Source organism: Pipistrellus kuhlii, unplaced genomic scaffold (assembly GCF_014108245.1).
Source record: "Pipistrellus kuhlii isolate mPipKuh1 unplaced genomic scaffold, mPipKuh1.p scaffold_m20_p_5, whole genome shotgun sequence".
Lineage (NCBI taxonomy): Eukaryota > Metazoa > Chordata > Mammalia > Chiroptera > Vespertilionidae > Pipistrellus > Pipistrellus kuhlii.
In genome coordinates, this window is record NW_023425551.1 from 7,886,136 (window position 1) to 7,909,865 (window position 23,730).

At 40.9% G+C, this 23,730-nt stretch overlaps 1 protein-coding gene and 1 long non-coding RNA gene across 2 annotated transcripts in view; one reads left to right on the top strand and one right to left on the bottom strand.

Annotated features, from left to right (window-relative positions):
- The window catches only part of SLC35F1 (solute carrier family 35 member F1), a 263,938-nt gene extending 241,134 nt beyond the window's left edge, over positions 1-22,804 (top strand). The window contains exon 8 of the mRNA XM_036414764.2: positions 20,858-22,804. Within this exon, the coding sequence (XP_036270657.1) occupies positions 20,858-21,082 (225 nt within the window). The 3' untranslated portion in view covers positions 21,083-22,804. The remainder of the gene's footprint in view (positions 1-20,857) is intronic.
- Positions 1,882-22,897, bottom strand: LOC118705722. Its single transcript, XR_004983785.1, has 3 exons — positions 22,825-22,897; positions 11,549-11,557; positions 1,882-1,895 (listed from the first exon to the last, which is right to left on the bottom strand). It is a non-coding gene; the product is annotated as an uncharacterized LOC118705722 (long non-coding RNA).
- Positions 22,898-23,730: the final 833 nt, after the last annotated feature.

Genomic DNA, 23,730 nt, shown 5'->3' on the forward strand with positions numbered 1-23,730 from the left:
TCTTAAAGCAACATTTTAAAAAAATTTTTTTTTGCTATACACATACATTTCTTTACTACTTAAAAGATAAATTTCCTTAAGGCAAAACACAATAGATGTTTTTTCCTAGTTAAAATTGATTCCTAGTATCTTTATTAAAATTAAACTTTCAAGATAATAGTTGATTCATGTGTCGTTTTAAGAAATAACACAGAGAGGTCCCATTTACCCTTTGCACTAGTAACATATTACAAAACTATAGTACAATATGAGAATATTAACATTGATACAGTCAACATATGAGCATACTTCAATTTATTTATCCCAGGGTTTTTCAACCATGGTGCTACTGATATTTCAGACCAGACAATTTTCTATTAGGTGGAGGGGGTCTGTCCTATGAATTGTAGGATGTTAAGTGGCATCCCTGGCCTTGACCACCTTCATCCTCAGTAAAGATGATAAAAAATGTCTTCATACATTGCTAAAAATTGAGAAACACAGATATAACAATCCCTAATTATTAAAATCAGATGGTATCTCTTTAGCTTATCTAAACAAGTAGAATGAGCTTGTGCTCAATCTTTGTTGACATCCATTGTTTCATTGTTTTTAAAATAAATCTCATAATTTGTTTGTTTCAATGCAGACAGTATTTACAAAGCCCTTTTACTATTACAGCAGCCAATATTAAGACACATTCTGTTTCTCTTTTCCCTTCAATCTCATTGTCCTTCCAGTTGATACCACACCACTTATTTCCCTAATTGTTTTATGAACAATAGGATTTGATGTCTGCCAAGAAATAAGTTAAATACTCCATTTAAATCTAAAATTAAAAAAAAATACCTTTATTTTGCTTAAACAAGTTCTAAAGGAGTCTTTCGAGCAATGTTTGGATTTGTAGTCTGATAGTAATTGTTTGGGAAAACGGTTCATTTTCTCCAGTGCTCACCTTGCTACCTCAGAAATTGGCCTTGGGCTTGCTTCCCAGATGGGAGGCTCCTCCGAGCTGGGCAGAAGAGCGGTTCTGAGTGGCTTGCAGATTCCCACCACAGCCAGATGGGCCATCTCAGAAAAGTGATTTTAAATAACACCTGTTGGAGGTACCTACTTTGATCTATAAGAGAAATTTCCGGTCAGTGCGAAAATCTTGGAAAATTTTGAAACATTTTTAAATGGTGATGTCATATGATGGGGTGTGTGTGTGTGTGTGTGTGTGTGTGTGTGTGTGTGTGTTTGTAGCAGTGGGAAAACGTAGTTATATTTTTATATATCTTCTTTGGAGAAAGGTCTATTTAAATTCTTTGCTAAGTTTGAATTGGGTCATTTGTCTTTTTACAATTGAGTTATAATATAATATTTTTTATACAAGCTGGACACTAGACTTTTATCAGATATATAGTTTGCAGATATTTTCTCTCACTCTGTGGCTGTCTTTTCGGTTTCTTTTTAGTGGCCTTGGGAGCACAGACGTTTTTAATTTCGATGAAGTCCAATTTATTTATCTGATTATGCTTTTAAAAACATGAAAGGAACCAAGTCCCTCAGACCACAGACTCTGGGCCACCACGTCTCCCTGGTGGTTTCCGGAGCTGCCTGGCCAGTAACGACGCTATTGCCTCGAGATGCCTGCTCTAAGGGATGGTTGAAAGCCACAGCCTGAGGAAGACAGGGTTCCGTTCTAGCGAGGGCATCTTTAACCATCCACAGAGCCTTGTGTGGAATTAAGCCAGGAGCCCTCAATGTTGGCTGCACATGGGGATCCCGTGAAGAATTTAAAAAGTGCTGATGCTTGGGTCCCACTCTCCCTGATGCCCACTGAAGCGGTCTGAGGGGTAGCTCTAAAACCCAGACTTTGAAAGGCTCCCCTGCAGCCAGAATTGAGAGCCGCTGACTCAGATTTTCTCATGTGGCTGCAGGCAGGTAGGACTAGCACCACAGGGTGAAGGCCATAAGATTACAGCTGAATAGAAAGGAACCTTGCTAGCAATCAAGGGGCAGGAGTTCCGCTCGCTAGAGGAGCTGGAGGAGAATGTGAGAGGGACGAGGTGAGGGGCCTTGCACTCCGGTGCTGAGCTGGACCAGTGACCTCTGAGATCCCATTTGGTTTAATTACATTCTGCAGTTACAGTTTCTTCTTTCACTTAATCACGATGTCTTCACTGCAAACTACCTCCTGGTCTGGTCATAAATATCTGTGGCTTTTGAAAGGATGCTGCTTGCCCAGGCAGAACTCGTTGATTAAAGGAAGCTCTCCTGCGCAACATTGATTATTTGCCTTTTCTCACTTTCCACCCTTGGAAAAAAATCCATTCCCTCCCCCTGCCTCCATCAGTCCACTGTCTGCCGCTTCTCTGCCTGTTGTGCTGGCTGCCATGCTGACGGGGCAATAAAGCCCGCGTCCCGGAAAGCAAATGACCCGCTTCTGAAATAGACTATCTGCATTGGGTCGTGTTCCTGTGAACGCTTTTTACAAGACTTTCAAGAAGTGGTTATTTATTTCTGTTATTACCTGACCACACAATCAAATCCAGAACAGTAAATCTATAGCAATCCAAGGAAATGATAGAGGGGGGAAAAACTTTAGTGGGCTTCAGTGACCTCTCAAACTCAAACGCAGGAAGAGATGTTTAAAAATCCTCACCCAAGGATATTTTACTTTTATTTCAGAAAGAGAGAGAGACATTGATATGAGAGAAATATAGGTCAGTTGCCTCCTCGTACATAACCCCACCGGTGATTAAAGCCAAAACCTAGGTAAGTAGCCTGACTGGGAATCGACCACCCAACCTTTTTGGTGTATGGCATAACACTCCAACCAACTGAACCACCGAGCCAGGGCCGAGATTGACATGGAAGCTTTCCAGTTTGATGGTGTGTTGGCTTTTCAAGGTCAGAGCTTGACCAGTTATAAACTCTCTCATCTTAAATTAATTGCACAAGCACTTTTGAAATGGAAAAGGTATTAGTTTCCATTGGCTGCTGTAACAAAATTACCCCATAGCTGGTGGCTTAAAACAAGACAAACTTATTACCTCCCAATTCTGAGGTCAGAAATCTCACTGAAGTAAAATCAAGTGCCAGCAGAGCTGTGCAGCTTCTGGAGGCTCCAGAGGAAGTCTGTTTCCTTGCCTTTCCAACGTCTGGAGGCTGCTGCACTCCTTGGCACCTGGCCCCCTCCTCTGTCTTGAAAGCCATCCGACTATTATCTTCCAATCCGACTCTGCCATTCCTGCTTCTCTTGTGTGACTGGCCACGCAGGTAGTTCAGAATAATCTCCCCATCTCAAAACCCCTAATCACATCTTCGAGGTCCCTTTTACTAAGTAAAATAAAATACAGGTTCCAGGGATTCGGATGTGACCATCTTTTGGGGGCTGTTACTCTGCCTACCACATCTGAGCAATGAACACATGCTCCACCTACAGATGGTGTGCTCTGCTGATTTCCCAAATGATTTTTAAAGTAGTTGTGACTTTAACAAACAAACATCCCTCCTCAAAAAAAAAAACACAAAAAACCCACTAAGTTACATGGGTAGAAAATGAATTGGGTGGGAGGATTACTTCAGTATCTACAGTGTGAAGTATGAACTCAAACAATATGGTGAGGCAAAAAAAAAAAAAGTGTGACTGCAAAGTCAAAGGATCCTAGATTTGAATCATGGTTTCTGATAACCCTTTAAGTAATTTGGACCAGTTTTTTTACTCTCTCCAAACTTCAAGGTGATGAGTCTTGCCTTTTGGAGAATTGGAAGGGATTCTGAAGTTTATAAATGGTGATCAAGAGTGATGCATTTCTCTGATTAAATGTGTAGTCAGAGTTAGACATCTCTGTCCCCAGATTTAGGATATAAATCTTATTTTAAGATTTTGTAACTAGATGTAGCTTTTAATAATTTTGTGTAAGTTTTCTCTTATTCTTTGTTTGAAAAGGCAAAAGAAAAAAAGGGGGGGTGTTTAAGCATGAGAATTTAGAAAGCATGTTGTCAGTCATTTTCAACTGAATTCCTTGATTCCTTCGTTGCTTATAATTTTTAGTTCATAGCCATAAATACAAAACATTCAAGGGTTGTTAAAATAAGTTATTGCATGATATGCATTTGTGTGCTGGTCATTCTTCAGGAAAAAATAGTAGCCAATCCTGAATATATGTGATATCCCCTTTAATAAAGAATAGGCTTCACACATTTTTGCTGTGACCTTTTCAAGGCTTAATATCACCACAGAATTGCTGTAATAGTTAAAATTGAACGAAACTTCATAAGAAGAGATTATTCTTATAGCTGTATCAAAATAAACAAGAAATTAATAGAAGGGGGGGAAATGAACATTGTAAGTTCAAGTCCCTTCAAACACCATATAGGCCATTGGTTTCTATGGTTCCCCACACTGAACAGCAGGAAGCCACAGACAGTAATATGTTAGGGAAATAAGGGCTCCATCAAACTTATCCTCATGTATCAGAAAAATGTTTCTAATATCCATATGTTCAGTATTTCTTTTTAAAAGAGAAAGATTTCAAAATTATTTGTCCACGAAGGCTATTTCAACTACTCTGGATAACATGATTCATGCAATTTTTTTAAAAAAACGAATTTCATCTGAATGAGTTCATTAGAAAGCATGTCGCATGTTTTAATCTCATCTTTATACCAGATAAAATTTTTTTATGATTGCTGCTGGTTACTTTTGACCAAGAATTAGCAAGGGTCTGACATTGCCAGCTGCCTATTCCGGCAATCAGATTACATCTGGTGAGGACAGGTGTGGAGCTCCGGTCCCACCCTCACCCTCTCTGCCGGCCACTGAAAATTACATCCCACGTGTGCCTGTCTCTCTTACTGGTGTTGACTGGTGGTGGTGTTCTTGTTCTTATGAGACTTGGCAAAAAAGGTTTAGTAACTCTGGACGTGGAACTAATTTAATAAGACATTAGTATGCACTAAATTTAAAAGATCTTCATCCAGGAAATATTTATTCTATGCCTGCTATGTGCCAGGTACTGTTTTGGGGCTTAACTCTATAAATAAAGATGACAAGAACACCAAGGTAGATTAGTGCGAAGGGTGAGATGCCAAACCACTGCTATGTGAATAGACCAGCAATCTGAAGCATCCTTACCATCTGAGCGCCCATGTCAGAGCGTTGGCAGAGATTGCATTATACGTGGACCCTTTCATTAGCCGTGGATTAGGCACTGGAGCCAGGCCACCCAGTGGGTCCTCTGTGGCAGTGAGTGAGTTCAGTAACAGGACTGCGCTCGAAAAGCCAGGGCGGGCGGCCTCTGCCTGTGGCAGCTGATGTGCATAAAAGCAACTCGACACATCTCATTTAGAAAAGTCCTCTCCTGAGTAGCCTTTCGTATTTCTTTTTGTAAGAATGGCATCTTGAAAGGCTATGAATTTTCAGTTCCTGGTTCCTAAATGCAATTATAAATGGGTGATTTTTTAGAATAATACTTAGCTTTTATGACTCTTTTCTTATTTTTTAAACTGTCACCAATGAGTAAAGAATCAGGGAAACTGGTCTCACCGAGGGCCCAAAGCATTTCACCTGAAATATCAAGGCAATAGAGCAGTGAAAGGTTGGACTTGGCTTCCCCTGCCTGAGAACTCAGTGCAGTGTCATGGGAAGTTTCCATCTTGCTGAACGAGGTAGGGTAAGTGTTACTAGCTTCTACAGGGGGGAGGGAACACTTCCCACAAAGCCACTCAGGAACCCAGGCTCTTTCCACTGTGCAACTCTGCCGTCCTCTAAGCGGGGATCAGCACACTACGCCTGGGAGCCAGCCCCTGTTTTATTGGAGCACAGCCATGCCTACTTCTTTATATGTTATCCACAAATGTTATTCACTGTGGTCGGCAAACTGCAGCTCGCAAACCACATGCGGCTCTTTGGCCCCTTGAGTGTGGCTCTTCCACAAAATACCACAGCCTTGCCGAGTCTATTTTGAAGAAGTGGCCTTAGAAGAAGTTTAAGTTTAAAAAATTTGGCTCTCAAAAGAAATTTCAATCGTTGTACTGTTGATATTTGGCTCTGTTGACTAATGAGTTTGCCAACCACTGCCCTACAACATCTGCACTGAATAGTTGTGATGGAGATCCCACACGCCTAAACTACCTGGCCCTTTAAAAAAAAAAAAAATGGCCAGGCCCTGGGCGTCCTCCCCCTGCTGTCCATGACACAACCTGGAGGCTGTGTTGGCTGGGTCTAGACTGGTGTCCATAACCTCCACCCCATTCTGTTGGCCAGAGCTCAGTCATAGGGCCACACCTAATTGAAGGAAGGTTGGGAAATGTAGTCAAGCTATTTGTGCAGAAAGAAAAAAAAAAAAAAATAGATTTAGTGAGCAAAATCGCCAGCCTCTGCCACAATAGCAATTCCTATTTGCCAGCTATTTTGAAAGGATTAGAGAAGTTGGGGACACATTTTGAGGCAAGTCTAGAATTCTAGCCAGAAGCCAAAATTCCTTCTATGTGAATCTGTTCATAAATGCAACATCAAACAGGTCTTTTGGAATCACATCCTCAGGACAAGCTGTGAGGAAAAAAGAAATGAGAGAGAGGTGTTGCAGATGTTTCTAATGGAATGCTTGTGGTTGGACTGGCTTGTGGCCGGGGAAAACCAGCTATCTGAAAAACCAGGAGAATGCACTGGCTGTGTTCGTCACCAAGGTGCACAGTCTGGCCCCCTCCTGCACACTCAGGCTCCTAATTTTGTCAGCAGACTGTATGGATCCCCCTACTTTGGACCAGAGCACAAATGGCCCGACCTCACAGAAATCAGAGCATCAGTTTGCTAAAGATAAAGAGCAAAGGTTGGATCAAACATTAAAGGCTGAAGTAGAGCCATCACTCTACATATCTCCAGAGGCTTCTCTGAATGGGAGGCTTTTTCAACTCTGTCCTTAAAGTACTGAGAGTTTTTATTCACTACTTTCTACAGAAGATAATACTGTTTCTCCCTCACTTCCTGGTTTCTGGTGTATGTTTTCATATTATCCATTTTTAATAGTTAATTTCCATCAATGTAATTGCTGTGGTCTTTAAGCCACATTTCCATACTTACTGCATTTGCTAAACCACCCGTCTCTGAAATGCAGGCTCGTCTTTTCTGAATTCCTTGTTTTGGTTTATTTTCAGTTGGCTGGTATTGTCAGGACGTAGGGCTTCCATGGGTGGTTGTACAGGCTGCCTACAGCGCCATTTGCCCATTGACAGAGAATATTTTCCAGCAGATGGTGATTAAGTGTCTTGAAGAAGGGAGCCTTTAGAATCACTGCAGGAGTGACATCCAGGAGTGTCTGGATCTTCCAGGAGGTGTTCATAGTGGGTATATATTCCATGTCTTTGCTTCTTGAAAACATTTCTTATATTTGTATTCAAAGGATAATTTTCCTAGATTTTGTTCTCTTTTTCTCGGAATTTTATAGCTACTGTGTTTTGTTTTAATTGAGCATTGCACTCAGTTATTTGCTCTAATGAATGACTGGATTTTATCATTAAGCAATTTGGGTGCTTTTTTCTCCAAAAGTGCCCACAAGAGTCCTATCTCTGGGTTCTTTCTGTTTGAGAATGTCTCTGATATGTTTACACTTGTAGGTCAGCTTGGCCTGTGACCTGTTCCACTCCCGGGGGCACAATACCTTGGTTGCCTTGAGCTGCTCCCTCGGATAATGACAAGCCTCATTGTCCTCCTGCCTGTCTGGGAGTCTGAAGAAGTGGAAAAGGTTCTGTTCTTAACAATGTGTCCTGGATTTTTCCCTGAGTTTGTCACCACTTAATTAATTCCCTACAAATTGGAGACAAATCTGAAAGTATATTCACCAAAACGCGAACCCAAGTCCACAGGCAGGGTGGCAGAGTTGTCTCAAGCCCCAGCCCACACCCCGAAGTCAGACCACCTGGGTGTGAGTTTCTGCTCCCTGCCTACCGAGGGCTCCCTGGCTGTTTTGTGCTGGAGGACCCCCTGGCAGTCTGGGGAAGCCTAGCGATCCCTCACAGAGTTTTTAAATGTCTAAAATAGAATACATAGCAAATAAAGCCAGCCGATTAAAATAATCACAGTATTTTACAATTTGATGATAGAGTACTATATCAAGTCACAAGATGTAGAATCACATCTAATAAGTACCATCATTTTGAAGCAGTGATGGAGTGTAAGCAATATTGGAGAGATCTGCTGCAATTGTAAGGTGACATGCACATATATGTGATTTATGTTAACTAAAGTATCGAAGGTGCTGCTAATACCAATGTAGGTCACTGCTCACGTTTATAATGAAGAAATGCCAAATGTCAGTTAGAGGCCAGTGAAAAGAAAAATCCAGGGTTGCCCTCTGAATTCTATCCAGGACCCCGATGTTGCCAGTTTTACAGTTTGTGCAGACCTTCGCTTCCCTCAGCCTCTCTTTCCCTATTAGCAACATTGAGGTCACAGTAGTGGATACCATATAACTGGTAGCATCAGGATCCTTGTACAGAAATGAAAGAGTACACATAAATCACTTACTGCAGTGTCTGGCACAGTGAACACTCAATAAATAATGACATTAGTAAGGAGGGCAGAATTTTTAGTGCTTATATTTCATGTTCTTCACACTTTTAAGCATTGCATAAATTATGTGTTACCAAAGCAATATATGAACATTTATTTTTATAATCATAAAACCAGAAGGCTGTTTTCAGTTCAAAAATACATAAAGTTAGCAATCTCCTCAAATAAAATGGAAATCTAAATACAAATCTCTGCCATTTAAAAAATGCTACAGGGAGGAGATCCAAGATGGCTGCGCCCAGGTGAACACCTAGCCGCAGCCGCACACAACAATTTCAATAAAATACAACTAAAATATAAAACGGACATTGCCCAGAACTACAGGAAGGTTGACTGACTGGAAATTCTACAGCAAGAAGCAAGGAGAAAACCAGAAGGAGGTGCGGAGGAGCTGGAAAAACCCAAGGTACGGAGACGCGGCGCGCGGAGAGGACGGAGCCGGAGAGGAGGGAGGCGGAGTGCCTGGCGGGCGTTCCCTAGCGGAAAGAAGATAAAACTCCGACTGTGCTGGGCCCCCGACTGCTCTGAACCCCAGTTCTAGGCCAGACCCCAGGGACTCAGGCTCAGCCATAGGGAGCCGGGCTGTAAGGCGGAACCCCGGGGAGAGGCGAAAGGAGGTCCCGGCGGCACGCACACTGCACACAGAGAAGGGACAGTCGGCTGTGCTGCGGGATTGCCCTGACGGGAAGGAGACTGGGGCTCCAGACTGCTCTGAACGCCACCTCCAACTCCACTTCCAACTGAACTGAACCCCAATACCGGGCTCATTGTGGGAGAGCATAGCCGGTTTGGCAGCAGGCGAAAATTGAGGGCACCTTTCTCTCAGAGGCGCTGGCAGCGAGCACTGAAGGACCCGCATAGGGCGGGGCTGACGGAAGCCAAAGCTGCAGGCTCCACTCTGAAACCCCGTCCCATCTGTAACTGCGAAATGCGACAACAAAATAGATCACAAACGAAAGAAATGGAGGACAAAAAGCAAACTGGATATAGAGTTCAAATCTACGCTTATAAGGTTTTTCAAGAATTTCCTAGAAAAGATGGATAAGGCCTATGAGGATATGAAAAGAGATCAACTAGAATTAATAAGGAGTCAACAAGAAATGATAATGGATCAACAAGAAATAAAGAATACATTGTCTGAAATAAAAAATATTTTACAGAGGCCTAAAAACAGAAGGGAAGATCGCAAGAATCAAGTCAAAGATTTGGAACATAAAGAGCCAGAAGACACTCCTCCACAGAAGCTAGAAGGCAAGAGAATCCAGAAAATTGAAGATAATGTAAGAAACCTCTGGGACAACTTCAAGCGAACCAACTTCAGAATTATGGGGGTCCCAGAAGATGAGAGAGAGCAAGATATCGAAAACATACTGAAAGAAATAGTGACAGAAAACTTCCCCCACCTGGTGAAAGAATTAGACTTACAAGTCCAGGAAGCGCACAGAACTCCAAACAAAAGGAATCCAAAGAGGACCACACCGAGACACATCATTATTAAAATTCCAAGAGCAAAAGACAAAGAGAGAATATTAAAAGAAGCAAGAGCAAAGAAGGTAGTAACCTATAAAGGAGCACCTATACGATTGTCAGCTGACTTCTCAACAGAAACCATTCAGGCCAGAAGGGAATGGCAAGAAATATTCAAGGTGATGAATAGCAAGAACCTACAGCCAAAAATAATCTACCCAGCAAAACTATCACTCAGAATCGAAGGCCAGATAAAGAGCTTCACTAATAAAAAAAAGCTAAAGGAGTTCATCACCGCCAAACCAGAATTATATGAATTGCTGAAGAGGGTTCTTTCAGAAGAGAAAGTAAACAAAGATAAAAATTATGAACAACAAATATGTAACTATCAACAAGTGAATCTAAAAACCAAGGAAATTAAAAAAATCTGATGAACCATATTAACTGTTGAATATAATAGAATCAGAGGTATGGAAGGGGAGTGAACTGATGATTCTTGGGGAAAAGGGGAGAGGGGGGCGTGGGGAGAGACTGAACATAAACTGTGCACCTATGGATGAGGTCAATGGGGAGAGGGGAAAGGGCAGAGGGTGGGGTGGGAACCTGGTGGAGGAGAGCAATGGTGGGGGGGAAAAAAGGAATATTTGTAATAATATGAACAATAAAAACTTATTAAAAAAATAAAAAATAAAAATAAATAAAAAAATAATAATAAAATAAAAATAAAAAATGCGACAGAATTGCAACTGGGCACTGATTAGAAGGTACTAAATGGCTTATCCTCAGAATTGTACACAAAGAATTGAAGTGTTTGTGTCTGTTTTTATCACTATTTTACATAAAGTTAAACTCTCTTTACATTGCTAAGCATTAAGGCAGTTTATACCTAGTGTTTTGTCTCATTTAAATATATTTGGGATGCGTTTTATTTTTAAAATAAATACATTTTAAACTATTCTGTGGGGCCTCAGCCCTAGCAGTGCAGCTCCATGAACTTGAATGTCAATGCTGGCTGCCAGTTCAGGCATTTGTGTATAGGAGTGTCCCTGTTTCCCTCTGCCCTGTGGCAGTCCCAGCGGTTATGGATTGTATTGGTGTTTCCTTTGGGTACTAACGAGTCCCACCTTTAAATGAGAGGACTGTCTTTATATAAGAATTAAGCTCCAGATGACAGGTGTCATGCATGACTGTTCTATGCTGGATCCCTGGTGTCTAGGACAGTGCCTGGCATAGTAGGTGTTCATCAATTATTTATTCAATGAAAGGCTTATTTCTACAAGACACATTTGAGGTTAAATTTCAATTTTTTTAGTCTAAACATTACCTAGGAACTTTCATATAAGAAGCAAAAAAGCTTTTGATTGATGTGGACTCTGCATCTCAAGTTCATGAAACCAGCTAAAAAGTGGGGGAAAAAATCTAGCTCCCACAATAGCAAGTCATTGTTTTGATTCTTCTTTGATTGAACTGATGGATGGCTTAGGAAACATTTCAAAGGAACATGGAGGTTCAACAAGAATAATAAAAACAAAACAAACAAACAAAAAAAACCTCCGAAACCGGTTTGGCTCAATGGTAGAGCGTCGGTCTGCGGACTGAAAGGTCCTAGGTTTGATTCCGGTCAAGGACATGTACCTTGGTTGCGGGCACATCCCCGGTAGGGGGTGTGCAAGAGGCAGCAGGTCGATGTTTCTCTCTCATTGACGTTTCTAGCTCTCTATCTCTCTCCCTTCCTCTCTGTAAAAAATCAATATATTTTAATTGTCTTAAAAAAACAAAACAACCAATTATCAAATTAACTTTCCCATAATTACGTGTACCCAGAGAAAAGAAACCATAATATCCAGAAGCTAACTGGATAGTAAAGAAGGTTCTTTCCAAGTGACAAATCTCCTTATAGCTTGGTGATGAGGAATGGTGGCTATAGCTGGTTAGAGAGAGAGACATATAAATGGTTGTGGCTATATCAGTTTATGAATGTCAAACTTAGGAGACACCTCTAGATTTTGATTTTTTTAAAAATATGTTTACTAATGTATAACAGTATCACAACCCAAATTTCATATTGTTTCAAAGTCTTAAGACATTACATAATTTATTTTATTTTTATAATAGGTACCAAGCTTAATTTAAAGAGGAAAAAATAAACAGTATCATTGAATGTCTGTCGCATTTTTCTAGCACTCCATGCAATCCTATGAATATATATATGAACATATATGAATATATTTGAATATATAATAATAATGATGTTGAAATTTTTTTATGGAATAACTAAATATCCTGGGTCGATGCCAATGTTCCTCAGTGATATTCTAGAATTAAAAAGTGAGTGTTGAGGACTACATAGGAGAACATGGCACCTATCTATCATGTACTGAACTTATTTAAAAAATATTGATTAAACATTAAAATTCTAATATGATTTCTTCCTTGATAGCTTTCATATCATGATATTCTTTGCAACAAATTACTTGTTCATTTATTTCATTTTTCTGTCTTTTCTGCCATCACTGAGTAAATGTAAGAGAAGGAAATAAAGATTCCAGTATGGTTTTAAGAGAGTTCATTTTTCATTTTGTCAAGGGGTTTCCCCATCCTGCAGCCATGGTTGTATTTCTTGATGATCATTCATTGCTATGAATTAAGAAAGAACAGCTTCTTAGTTCATCAATAATCCATTAAGGTTGTTCAAAGATATGTTGGATTTATGTCCTTCACCTGTGCAATAGAGATGTAGATTGTTCTTAGAAGGTTGTAATTTTCTTTGTAGTGTCTTTATCTGGTTTTGGAATTAGGATAATGCTGGCTTCATAAAATGAGCTTGGAATTCTCTTCCTCTTGGATTTTTGGGGATAGTTTGAGAAGGATAAGTGTGAGTTCTTTGAATATTTGGTAAAGTTCGTTTGTGAAGCTATCCAGTCCAGGAAGTTTGTTTGTTGAGTGGCCCCATTTCTAATTACAACCACATGGGAGCCACGGCCTCAACATGCAAACTTGTGGATGGTGGGAGAAGGCACAATTCAGTCCATAGCGCCAGGGAAATCTATCATCTTAATATCCATTATTTAATCACATCCATAAGACCTATCAATATTTCCAACTAGGGTAACTAACATTTGAAGGTTCCAGGGATTAGGATGCATTATGTGGGGCCACTTTTTCAGCTAACCAACCAAGGAAGCAAAATAAATTGCTAACTCACATATACTCGTGGGTATTCCAGTGTGATATGTGCCAAGGGGAATTAGCTGCTCAAAATTAATAAATAAGGTGAAAACGGGAATTTATGGAGATTTTGGTGAGGTCTGTAATTTTGCATCATTATAAGAACACTGAACGTGAATAAATCCAAACACTGAGCCTCTGAGCTTGGGGTTTATTATTTTCATTGACACAAAGCCTCCCGTTCCCGATGGATTGATTGTTGTGATGCTTTTTAGTAGTCAGCTATACAAATGCATTTGCAGTTCAGCTTGGTTCAGAAATGGCTCTTGAGGAGAGTTTTTATATCTGTTTTTGCTCTAGCATTTACTCTTTGTAATGTAAAGCTAACAATGGCTGACATTTACTGGATATTTACTATGTGCCACACACTACTACTATCCTTAGTTAACTGGTGAGTGACTAGAGGCGTGCAGAGGTAAGAGACTTTGCAAGATCACCAAAGGAAGTGGAAAACAGAGATGTAATGCCAGAATTCTGACTCTAATGCCCACACTATGAACCACCATTTTATATTTCCTGGGAAAGATTATTAAACACCCCATTTCTAAAACTTGCCACGGAGAGAAATTGTTATGAAAGTTTACATCAGCATCAAGAGCTTGTATAACAGATTTTTTTTTAAATCATCAATTGTATTAGGTTATTCAGAGAAACATAGCCAGAAAGACATGTGTGTGTTTGTGTGTATTTATATCCATATATCTATAGAAATAGAGACTTTTATTTTAAGGAATTAGCTCATGCTGCTGTAGAGGCTGGCAAATTCTAAATCTGAAGGACAGAACAGCAAGCTAGAGACCCAGGGAAAGTTGGTATTGCAGCTGGAGTCTGAAGGCAGAATTCCTTCCTTCTTGGGGACCTCAGGCTTTTTTTTTTCTTAAGGCCTTCAACTGATTGGATAAGGCCCATCCACATTATTGAGGGGAACCTGCTTTAGTCAAAGTCTAGTGAGTGGAGCCACTCCCATTTCTAGCTCTTGATTCCATTGTAATGAGGTCAGGGTTCTCTGAGATGTGTTGAATAGCAACACTACCACGTCTATAAATTGTCTTTCACTAGCTTAATAATCCAGCCCGGTGTGCATCTCTGTGTGTTGTGTGGAAGGAAAACAGATAATCTTGTGATGCAAGAATCCAAATGGCATAAAGGCCACTGCTCAGTGTACCCTGCACACTAATATAGTCCCTTTATTGAATCCTGATACTAAGAATGATGCATGGCAAGGTGACAAAAGGGAGCCATCTCCCAGCCTTCATTGTCCCTGAACCTATAACTAGACACTCCCATAGAATTGTCCCCTTTTATTCCACATGTGGCTTGACTTTATGGTCCTCACTTGTGGGACTACAGAGAATAGAAATCCGCACAAACGAGGAATCCTATCAATTCATCAAGCCAAGTGAAAATGTCTGTTTGTCATATAAAAGATAATGGCAGAAATCCATTTTTAGCTCCCTGTTGCTGTACTCATGTGTGAAATTACCCACAGGGGAAGATATTTGCCTGGGCAAATAAAAATTTAAAAAAAAACAAACCTTTATTGGCCTTAGATGTGATTGACTACACAAATTATGCTGCCAAATGAATTGGTTTTGAAAACCAAACAAAAGGCCTCATAAATCAGGCTGGAAAGGCGGTGGGAGGAACAGCCTGTACCTGGTGACAGCGTCAGGACACAGAGCAGCAAGGGCCCTGGCTGCTGCTTCTCTCCTTTACAAAGCGGTGTTTAGATGACTGGTTACTTCCCAAATATTTAAATCTTAGCCCTGCTGTGGTTTTCTGATATGGATGAAGAGACCATTTAGTATTTTGACTGGGGCACTCGCTGATTTATTTTCTCTATAGTTCAGATGAATTGGGGGTTATTTTCTCACTCCTATTTGGACAAAGAATGGGAAGTGAGGAGCGGGGATAAGTGTTCTTGGTCCCTAAAGACAACCCATTATGGTGTTTGACGGTAGAGTGTGTGCCATGCCCGCATTTGGTATTGCCCATGCTGTGACCTAGAAGAAAGAAATATTGCAGCATTTAACCAGAGAGCTTTATCCTTTTTCTTCTTTTAAAAAAAAATGGGGAAAAGACAAGGAACGAAGAAATGAGAAGAGGCAAAAGTAGGAGACAGAGCAGGTACAAGGCAGATCTAAAAACTTGGAAAAATCTCTGTCCTCTCCAGACAATTTATTTTCAGTTTAGTAAACTCAGAAGCAGAACTTTTGCATTTTTAATACTCTTAATAATAATAAAAATGATTTTGTTAATTCAGGGCAGAGCCAAGTTTAGGAGGCTGAGCATCAGCTTGTTTATGTTGGCATTTCTGTGGAGCCAGGTCTGTCTAGTTTCCTTGCCTTGAATAGCAACTGGCCCAGACCCAGCAGCCATAGATCACAATCAGGCAGAGCCTTTTGCCTCAAGATCCCCACCAGGCCCAAACTTCCAGCCTCCTCTGGTTCTGCTCGCCACCATTCCACTCTCAAGCTCCAGGCGTGGTCCACACACATGGTGGCTGAGGAATGCGTTGTCATTGCTGAGTTGTCCTCTCCCTTCCACCCCAGGACACTCAGCAGATGGGTTTTTCCTCTGCCTAGACTGTTTCCCAAAGGGTTGGCCCTTCAATCCATATGTAAAGTGGAAACGCAAGAGAACTTGGTCTCCCCAAATCCACTTACGTCAGCTTCTTCAAAATTGGACTTTGAGAAACAACTATAATAGCATTTCATTTCATTAGTGAAATGATGATGCTACCGAGATTCACTCTTTTAATTGGCTTTTCACTGATGGGTCTTCAAACTACTCTGTTGCCTAGAACCTCCAAACTGTGTAAACTGGTTCTGTTTCAGACAGAATTGGGCTTATTTATTCCTTCTTAGTCTAGAAAGCACACTTATATGTGCCAGTTGATTATCTTTTTATGTGCATTTTATATCACAGAGCATGGAAGTTTGGGAGAAAGAATTTTTTTTTTTTTTTTTTTTTTTTTTTTTTTTAGCATTGCAGAGTATTCAGGACAGTTTAAACAAACTTAATTAAAATTCTAATTTTTTTCCCAGGCATAAATTGTCTGCTGAAATAGCCAGGCCAGTCTCCTTACATAGAAATTCTCCCACAGCTCTTAAACCTCACATTTACCAGCCTGTGCCGCATAACCTTGGGACTGACCAGTCACTGCCCTTTATTATTCGACTGAGCTACAGTTGCACTGACTGCTGAAGCAACCACTAAGTTTGCAGATTTCCTGGTTCTTCCCTCCTAGATGTTTTCTGCTAAAGAGTAAAAAAGTGTGGAAAAGCTTAATTATATCTAGTTCTTGATTAAGAACTAGAAAGGAAATCATTGTAGCCACATATCCTTGGTGTATGTGGAAAACCTCCACATTAAAGCTATGTCTAAGAACACTTAAAAATATCCTCCAATTCTTTTTCCTTATGCAATCCAGAAGTTAGTTTCAACACTTACTATTATCATGTCTCCAAATGATATGCCTCTTTCAGTGCCAGGGTCATATCCAATAAAGCCCTCTTGTTTTGGCAAGATGATCATCTTTGGAAACTTGAGCAATAATGCTACTTTTGAGCTACAGTCTGAGATATTGGATCATTTACTTCTTCCCTTCATTGGAGATAGTCTTGGGAACACCTACGTGCTCGAAGGCAATGTTCCTGGCTTATCAGTTACACAGGAGAAGCCTTCAAAGTAATATTCCCTCACTCTTCTCGGGTTCTTCTCAGAAAAGTTCAGAAGGCAGGACCTATCACATGAGCAGTAACAGCTCACAGGTGTGTGTGTGTGTGTTTACAAAATTTTGAGAAAAAGATAGACATACTGGCTCACTTTAGAACAGAATCGTCATTTTGTTGGTTATTGAGTTCTGCACCCTCCTTTCCTGTATCTTTTTTCTTTCTACTTTGACCTTGTTTTCTCCCTCCTTCCAACTGTATTTTCTCTGATCTTTTCTCCCAGCTCTCCAAGTGAGACCCAACTTAGATAACTTCTCAGATAACTCCAAGAGCTTCACACATGCCCTGTAACCCCCTTTCCTCGGGGACCTCACCAACTGCTCTTTTCCAGGTCTTCCTCTACCGCCCGAGTGACATGGTTTCTGTTTCCATGGAATCTTGGTTTTTGCTTTGTCTTGTTTTGCAGATACAACTGTGGAACATCTCTTTGTAAGAACTCAAATAAAATTTTACTTTTAATTATTTGTTAAAACAAAATAAGTTCTGATCATTAATAGGCCCAAGTGAAGTCATTGAGCAATAGTGACCAGAGTCCCAACAGTAGGCACCTGTAGAAACCACATGGCACTCAGGCATACACATAGAGGAACTTTTTTAAAGTGCTCTCCCAGGAAATAAGGACAAGACAGAAGCCAGGCCCACCATACTGCATGGCGGGCACATACATTCACTAACAGGAGAGCTTTAAGCTACAGTCACTTCATCCTCCACTTTCCACCTGTCAGGATTACCCATGTGCACCTCTGCTCACCCCTGCCATCCTCTTAGGCAAGCTAGAAAAAGGAAAGCTGCCCTTGAAAATCGCTCTCTTCTTCCCATAGTCTAGTTGATATGTTTATAAATATACTTTGAAATCGCTTTCAAACCATGTGGCTTTGTACTTGGTGTAAGCTTAGGTTCATTAAAGTCATTAGTTTATTAAAACTCAACCCAGAAGTTTAATACCAAAGCTAAAATGGAAATGTGGCCGGGACCGGTTTGGCTCAATGGATAGAGCGTCGGCTTGGGGACTGAAGGATCCCGGGTTCGATTCCGGTCAAGGGCATGTACCTTGGCTGCGGGCATATCCCCAGTAGGGGGTGTGCAAGAGGCAGCTGATCGATGACTCTCTCTCATCGATGTTTCTAACTCTCTATCTCTCTCCTTTCCTCTCTGTACAAAGAAATCAATAAATTATATTAAAAAATAATAAAAAAATAAAAAATAAAATGGAAATGTGGTCTGTCCTTCGTGGATGTGCTGAAAGTCCCATTAGCTAACGAGTAATCAGATGAGGCACCAGCGGGCTAAGAGCTCGGTTTCAAACCTAATTGGAGATTAAAGAGCTTTGTCCAGCCTTCTCAGTCTTCATGCTACCTCCTCTGGACCATGGCTGTGACCCAGTCAGATCGCCCTAAGCAACACACAGGCTTTCTTCTTTTGTGCCTTGGCTGCTTGCTGACGCTTGTTAGCAAAGAGATCAGTCAAGGTGGAAAATGGCAGCAGCAAAGAAAGCAGAGTGTGCAGTGTGGTAGTGTAATGCAGGTGAGTCCTGTCTCAGCTTCTCAAAGCTACAAGTCAGAGAAAATGCAGGCAGAAGTATGTCAGCAACACAGAACATACAGAATCTCCTGATCGCTTCCCGTTGGCTGAGGGAGGGTAGCAAGTTCACTCCAGACAACTGCCCATGTTCATTTCAGCCTCTACCTGAAATTTGCCTTATCTGCAGCGCAGAGGTGGCTCTCAGGCCTCCGTCAGAGTTCCAGAGTAGCCTTCGTTCTCCTTGCTCAGGGAACTTGAAATGAGTATTTCTTTGCAGATAAGTTAAACAGCTGGGAATATACAGAGTTTTTATTAGATTGATTAGGTTTGTTTGTTTGTTTGTTTTTAATCGGATGCTCTATCAAGATAAGTGTGACATCCAGAACTATTAGGTGCCTGATTAAATTGTTTCCTTATCTATCTATAAAGAAAAATAAGCAGAAACTTTTTCTGGCTTTTTGACAAGTCCAACTTTCCTGTTGTTATTTCTGATTTTCAATATTTATCCAGATTAATTGTAATGCTGGCCTTACTGCTCCTTTGTGGGCTAATGTTTAAATGAAAACTTTCTCTACTGTCTATTAATAAAATTTCTTGGGTGACTTCCAAGATGCCTCTACCATATAAAATCCCATGCTATCAATATTTTGACAGTTTTAAAGTGAAATTTGTATTAATTAAATGGAAAGGCATTGGAAATAGAGTACAGGTTTTAAAAATGCAAGTCATTAACAAAATATTTGAGATGATGGTCAAATTAGGAACAAATTCGTTTCATTCACCAAACTTTTAGATAAGGATGAATCTCTTGAGTGTAGAATTTTAGGAAGCACATTTAGGTGTAAGATTATATACAACAGTATTGAGTTAGGGGTCTTCTTTTCCTATTAACTATTTCAAATTAAGTGAAGCTGTTACAAGCTGAGTCTTGCATATAAATCCATCTGAGGAAGTATTATCATATGGTTTCTTTTCTGGAAAGAAAATCAGAAAATGGCCTTTAGTCTTAGCTGCTGCTAAATAAATAAATAAATAGGAGGAAAAAGAAGAAAAGAAAAGACCCACCATATGGCAGGAACGTTAGCCGCAGGCCTATCTTTTCTTTGTGCCATTTTCAAAACTGCCTTTCCTGTTACAGCCGTCTTTTAACGCTTTATTGTAACCTTGCAATTACTTTATAGATTTCTGGATCTTTTTCCTCCTCTCCTTTCTTTTAGCTTCCAATTGACTTTTGTCCTTTATTTCCCCACCAGTTTTTAGTTCTTTCAGAATGTGAGCATAAAAAAATAAATTAGGAAAATCAAATCCTTTTTTCCCTTGGATGCAGACTGTGGTCAAGATGGGGATAAGAGCTATTGACTAAAATGAGATTTGGCCAGCCAGAGTGCCTTGTATTATTCTTGTCTATCTGTATATCCCTGCTTCTCCACTGAACTATCAAATCCTTGATGGTAACAACCATATGTTTCCATTTCTTTTTCCCAGTAAAAAGTTCAACGTTTGCTATAGAGAAGAAACTATTTGTTGAACACAGTGAATGAATGAAAGAAACTACAGAAATGGCAGCATATAGTGTCACCTCACTCTTCCCCAGTAATTACTCAAGTAACTACTTCCCGTATAACTACTCAGGAAGGTTCAGAAGTGGTAGTTTTTAGCACATATGTAAATTCTTGGGCTCTTGTATAAACCATTATTCTGTTGTTGATTTTTTTTTTCCTTACAAAACTCTAACAACTGTCAAGCAAAGAATTTAGGAAGCAAAATTCTATAGATACAACCCCTATTGGTTTTGTTTTAAGGTTAGGGGGTCAAGAATGGAACACTATAGTGTATTTTTGTTTGTTTTTTTGTTTGTTTTTCTGCACCTACTGATAATCTAATGCAAAGATAGTCAAATAACAGCTCCTGCCCGGAACACAAATAGAGTGTGAACTGGATTAGGGGAAATGGGAGTGCTCATGCAGCTGGGTCTAGTGTTCATGGCTTCATTACATCAAATGGAATGTCTATGTTTCTGCTAGGTTTAATGAAGCCAACGATAGCCACTCTGTGTCGAGCGATATTGGAGAGTTTTGGCTTTTAACTTGATGTATTTTAATTTGTGCTTCCTAGCTCTCCCACTGGCATTTTAGGCACAGTTAGCTAAGTGTGCCTCTGTGTTAGCCACAGAGTCAAGAAAAATATATACATATAAAGAGACTCAGTAAGACCAGGAAGTTTAGGGAGAGCAAATTAACCTCCATCAAGAGCACTGGCCAGCTCATCAAGCACCTGATCTAAGAGGGAGCGGATCCACCCTGGTCTCCTTGTGCTTCTTTAATGGCTCCCCTCTGAATGCCCGTTAACTTGCTGTGGTGTTTCTTAGTTTTCAGGCCTTTACCTCCTGTCCTTCTTCACCATCCTCATCGGGCTGGTGCTCTACTCCTCCACCTCCACGTACGTAGCCCAGGACCCGCGGGTGTACAAGCAGTTCCGCAACCCTTCGGGACCTGTCGTGGACTTACCGGCCACAGCTCAGGTGGAGCCGTCGGTCACCTACACCAGCCTGGGCCAGGAGACCGAAGAGGAGCCCCACGTCCGTGTGGCCTAGGCTGAGGCCCGCCCCCCGCCCACTGAGCACGACTCAGTGGCCACGTTTTCGCCCATCATCTCTGTATTGTACATAGAGAAAGGTATTTATTAGGTGCAGTTTACACGGGTGGACTGCAAGGTAGCAAATCCAAAAGCCTAAACATCAAAGGCACAACCTAGCAAGCATCACTGGAGACAGGCTCTGACCCACCTGACTTGGAAAGATGCCCCGCTTGTGTGTATCCTGGCCACACCGCCCCTGCATTCAGTACTGTGAACATTTTTGAATCAAAAGCAACTGTTATTGTTATCACTCGGATTAGTATCGTTGCTCTTATGACACCTAGTTTCAGGAGGATGTTTTGTACTCTTGAGGGAACCTATTGCCAGACCACTCACATGTAGTTTACATAAATCCCACTTTTCTAGAGCAAGCCACTTTTTAAGAATCATGCTTCATGGTGTGTGCACTGTCTATGAGTGCTGCCAGCCACAGGAGCCCCGCCCTGAGCAGTGTCACTGTCCTGCAGACCTGGTGGCTCACGGCTTCCCCTGTTCCCTTTGGATTGTTCTGCTCAATACGTATTTCTTGCTGTGACCCTTGTGGGGAGGGGCGACTGACCATATACTTCTCTATTCTAGGAATAGATATCGCCTTTTTCTATTTTGATCTCTGATTATTCCCGGCCATCGTCTTTCTGTTGTGCCACCTTAGATAATGCCAATCAAGTCTCTGAAGTATCAGGATAAGGAATGTTTCATTTCTGTGGCTTATGGGAAAAACCGGGAGTAATATAATATATGTTTAGGGGAATATATGTTTTTTAAAATCCTGCTGCTTCTTCTTATATCCTCTCTTCGAAAAAAAAAAATAGATTTGCTTTTCTTCCCCGCCCCCTCCTCCCCAGATTATCTTTAGTGATATGGAAATTAACCAAGGTGTTGGCGAAAGCCTTTTAATTGGGTGACACTCCTTCTGAAATACACAGGCATGCAGCTACCTTTATGGTGGCCTCCAGACAAAGTCGAGGTGCTGATGTGAAGCATTCTCTGACCAAGCTCGACTCATCTGGCCACTTTGTGGTGGTAGAGATGTCAACGATGAGAAAGTCTGGCATGCTGGTCGTATTTGGCATCCATTCATGAGCAGAATATATCGACACAGCATTCTTACGGAGACAGAGAATATGACAAGGTCCTGATAAGGCTCTGAGGGATATGTCACTCCTCTAATTCTGTTCAAAGGGCCCTTAAAACAGCCCTTTTCCAAACACAGGAAATAAGAACCACCGGCACATCTCTGTGATTTAGAGATAGATCTTATGTGTCAGCATGGGAAATGGTCTTTACGTCTGGCTGGCTTCACTATCATTCAGAAAGATCCTTGATTAAGTGACAGGGTTGGTAAAGGAAAAGTAAATGCTTATAAAGCTTTGGGCAAGTAAAATCAATGAATCTTAAGCAAGTAAAGCAAAACACCAGAGGGGTCTCTGAACGACAGAAGGACAGATTGCAGCTTAGTCGGGATTCCCATGTAGCCTGAGCGAGGCCTCCTTAGGAAGGCAAAAGCACTCCATGCTGTCAGTCAGCAGTCACATGGCCCCTCTGCCTGCCTTCTCCTCTGGGCATGGGTAGTCCAGCCCTTGCAAATGGAGAAGAAAAAGTACCTTTTCTGATATGCAGATTGTAAGCTCATCTGTGTTCAGCCCCTTTAGAAACATGTTTTATTTTCTCTGGGGGGCGGGGGGGGGGGGGGGGAACCACAATGTGAAAGCTACGTCAAGTCAAAACAACTTTGCCAATGTCTGCTTTCTGCTACCTTTAAAACCGATTAAATACCTTTCTCTCAATATTTCATCCATTCAGACCTGAAGACCTTTAAAGACTGTGGTTTTCTTTTTGTGTTTACATTCCTTTGGTTTGCATAATTTGCTTGATTTATTGCATTTTTAGTATTTATTTTAAGCCAAATGTTTTAGCCTTTTTAAATTCATTTTTCTTTGTGTGTGTGTGTGTGACACTAATTTGTAGATGCTTAGTAAAATCTTAGGAGAAATAAGCGGCTGAAGGTTTTCCTAATCGACTCAGTGGACTGGGAATCTTTTTTAAAATTTCAATTTCACAGAGGTTGGCAATCAGTGGATGGCTGAAAGTTGCCATCTGAATTATTTTCTAGGATATTTCAATTGACTCCAGTGTAGGAAAACCAAGTGTGAATGTTAAGGTGAATTCACTGTATATGCTTTATCATCCAGTGTCCTTATCCACAAGACTTTCATGCCCTTCACGGTGTTGGTTTGTCTCCATTTAGAAAGGCTGATAACACTGAATTGTCTGAGATCCGGAGTTCCCATCAACTCTTGGGAACAAAAAAACAAAAAAAAAGAAAAAAGAAAAGAAAAGATAGCAGGAAACACACTTTCTTTTCTGTATAAAAACATCTATCCTTTGGGAGTGGGATGGGAAATGGGTGTAGGACATTAACTCTAGCTATTTTCACTTCTGAAATGTCATAACCTCAGTAGACACCAGCAACAAGTTCAGCTTTTCAATGCGTCACCCCACCCTCCTCCGTGAATGAGACTAGCAAGTTGTATAGAATTGGATTGGACAAGCGAACCACAGCTTTCCTGAACCCCACCTAGAGATGAGTGGAGGTTCTCACTG